Source organism: Mandrillus leucophaeus, unplaced genomic scaffold, assembly GCF_000951045.1.
Source record: "Mandrillus leucophaeus isolate KB7577 unplaced genomic scaffold, Mleu.le_1.0 Scaffold54, whole genome shotgun sequence".
Lineage (NCBI taxonomy): Eukaryota > Metazoa > Chordata > Mammalia > Primates > Cercopithecidae > Mandrillus > Mandrillus leucophaeus.
Window position 1 is genome coordinate 1945058 of NW_012105808.1, and position 1095 is coordinate 1946152.

Genomic DNA, 1095 nt, shown 5'->3' on the forward strand with positions numbered 1-1095 from the left:
GGGAGGCTGAGGCAGGAGAATCACTTGAACCTGGGAGGCGGAGGTTGCAGTGAGCTGAGATCACGCCACTGCACTCCAGCCTGGGCGACAGAGCAAAACTCTGTCTCAGAAACAAAAACAAACAAAAAACACACAGAGAATGTGAAAGTCAGGGTGAGCTGGATATGGGAAGGTAAAAAATGGTGAGGCCGGATGAGTGAGGGCAGATGAAGCAATGCTTCATTGGGAGCAATGCTGCAGCTACCAGTGAGATATCTGGAGGCACCCGCATGGCAGTCATACTGTCAGCCTAAGCAAGTGGTGACATTATCAAAGATCTACTGGGTTAAGAAGAGGAGGGGATGTTACTTTTTTGGGTCATGTTTTAGCCTTCCAGATGTAGGACTGAAAGACATCTTGGAGATCCTATAGTACAACTGTCTTGGGTTGTTGTTGTTGTTTTCTTCCTCCACAGAAGAGGAAAACAGGTTCTGAGATGTGAATGATCAGCCCACAAGGGCTCTGTGAGCTCGGGTGGAGAGAGGTCCTGGCAGTCCCAGCTCAGAGCTCCTTCTTGGGCCTCGCAGCCCTGGCATTTGGACTGGCTGCTGCCAACCCATCCTGAGGGTGTGTTTTGGTTTCCTAGGGCGACTCAGGAGGACCCCTGGTCTGCGAGGAGCCCCCTGGCCGGTTCTTTCTGGCCGGCATCGTGAGCTGGGGAATTGGGTGTGCAGAAGCCCGGCGTCCGGGGGTCTATGCCCGAGTCACCAAGCTACGTGACTGGATCCTGGAGGCCACCACCAGAGCCAGCGTGCTTCCGGCCCCCACGGTGGCTCCTGCCCCCGCCGCCCCCAGCACGGCCTGGCCCACCGGTCCTGAGAGCCCTGTGGTCAACACCCCCACCAAATCCACGCAGGCCCCCAGCACTGTGCCTCTTGACTGGGTCACCGTTCCCAAGCTACAAGGTATTTTCGGGGCAGAAAGGTAGAAGATGATGTACGCGCCTATCTTGATTTAGGGAGAATTGATATCTTCATAGTATTTTCATAATTTTAGGTCTTCCTGTTCAAGGAAAGGTCACGTGTATCCATTTATTCCCATCTTCTGTTGCGTGTA

The 1095-nt window shown here is 53.9% G+C and overlaps 1 protein-coding gene across 1 annotated transcript in view; it reads left to right on the forward strand.

The window, feature by feature from the left end:
- Positions 1 to 1095, forward strand: part of TMPRSS9 (transmembrane protease, serine 9) — a 24484-nt gene that overhangs the window by 13494 nt on the left and 9895 nt on the right. The window contains exon 3 of the mRNA XM_011997482.1: positions 626 to 944. Coding sequence (XP_011852872.1) covers positions 626 to 944 — 319 coding nt within the window. The remainder of the gene's footprint in view (positions 1 to 625; positions 945 to 1095) is intronic.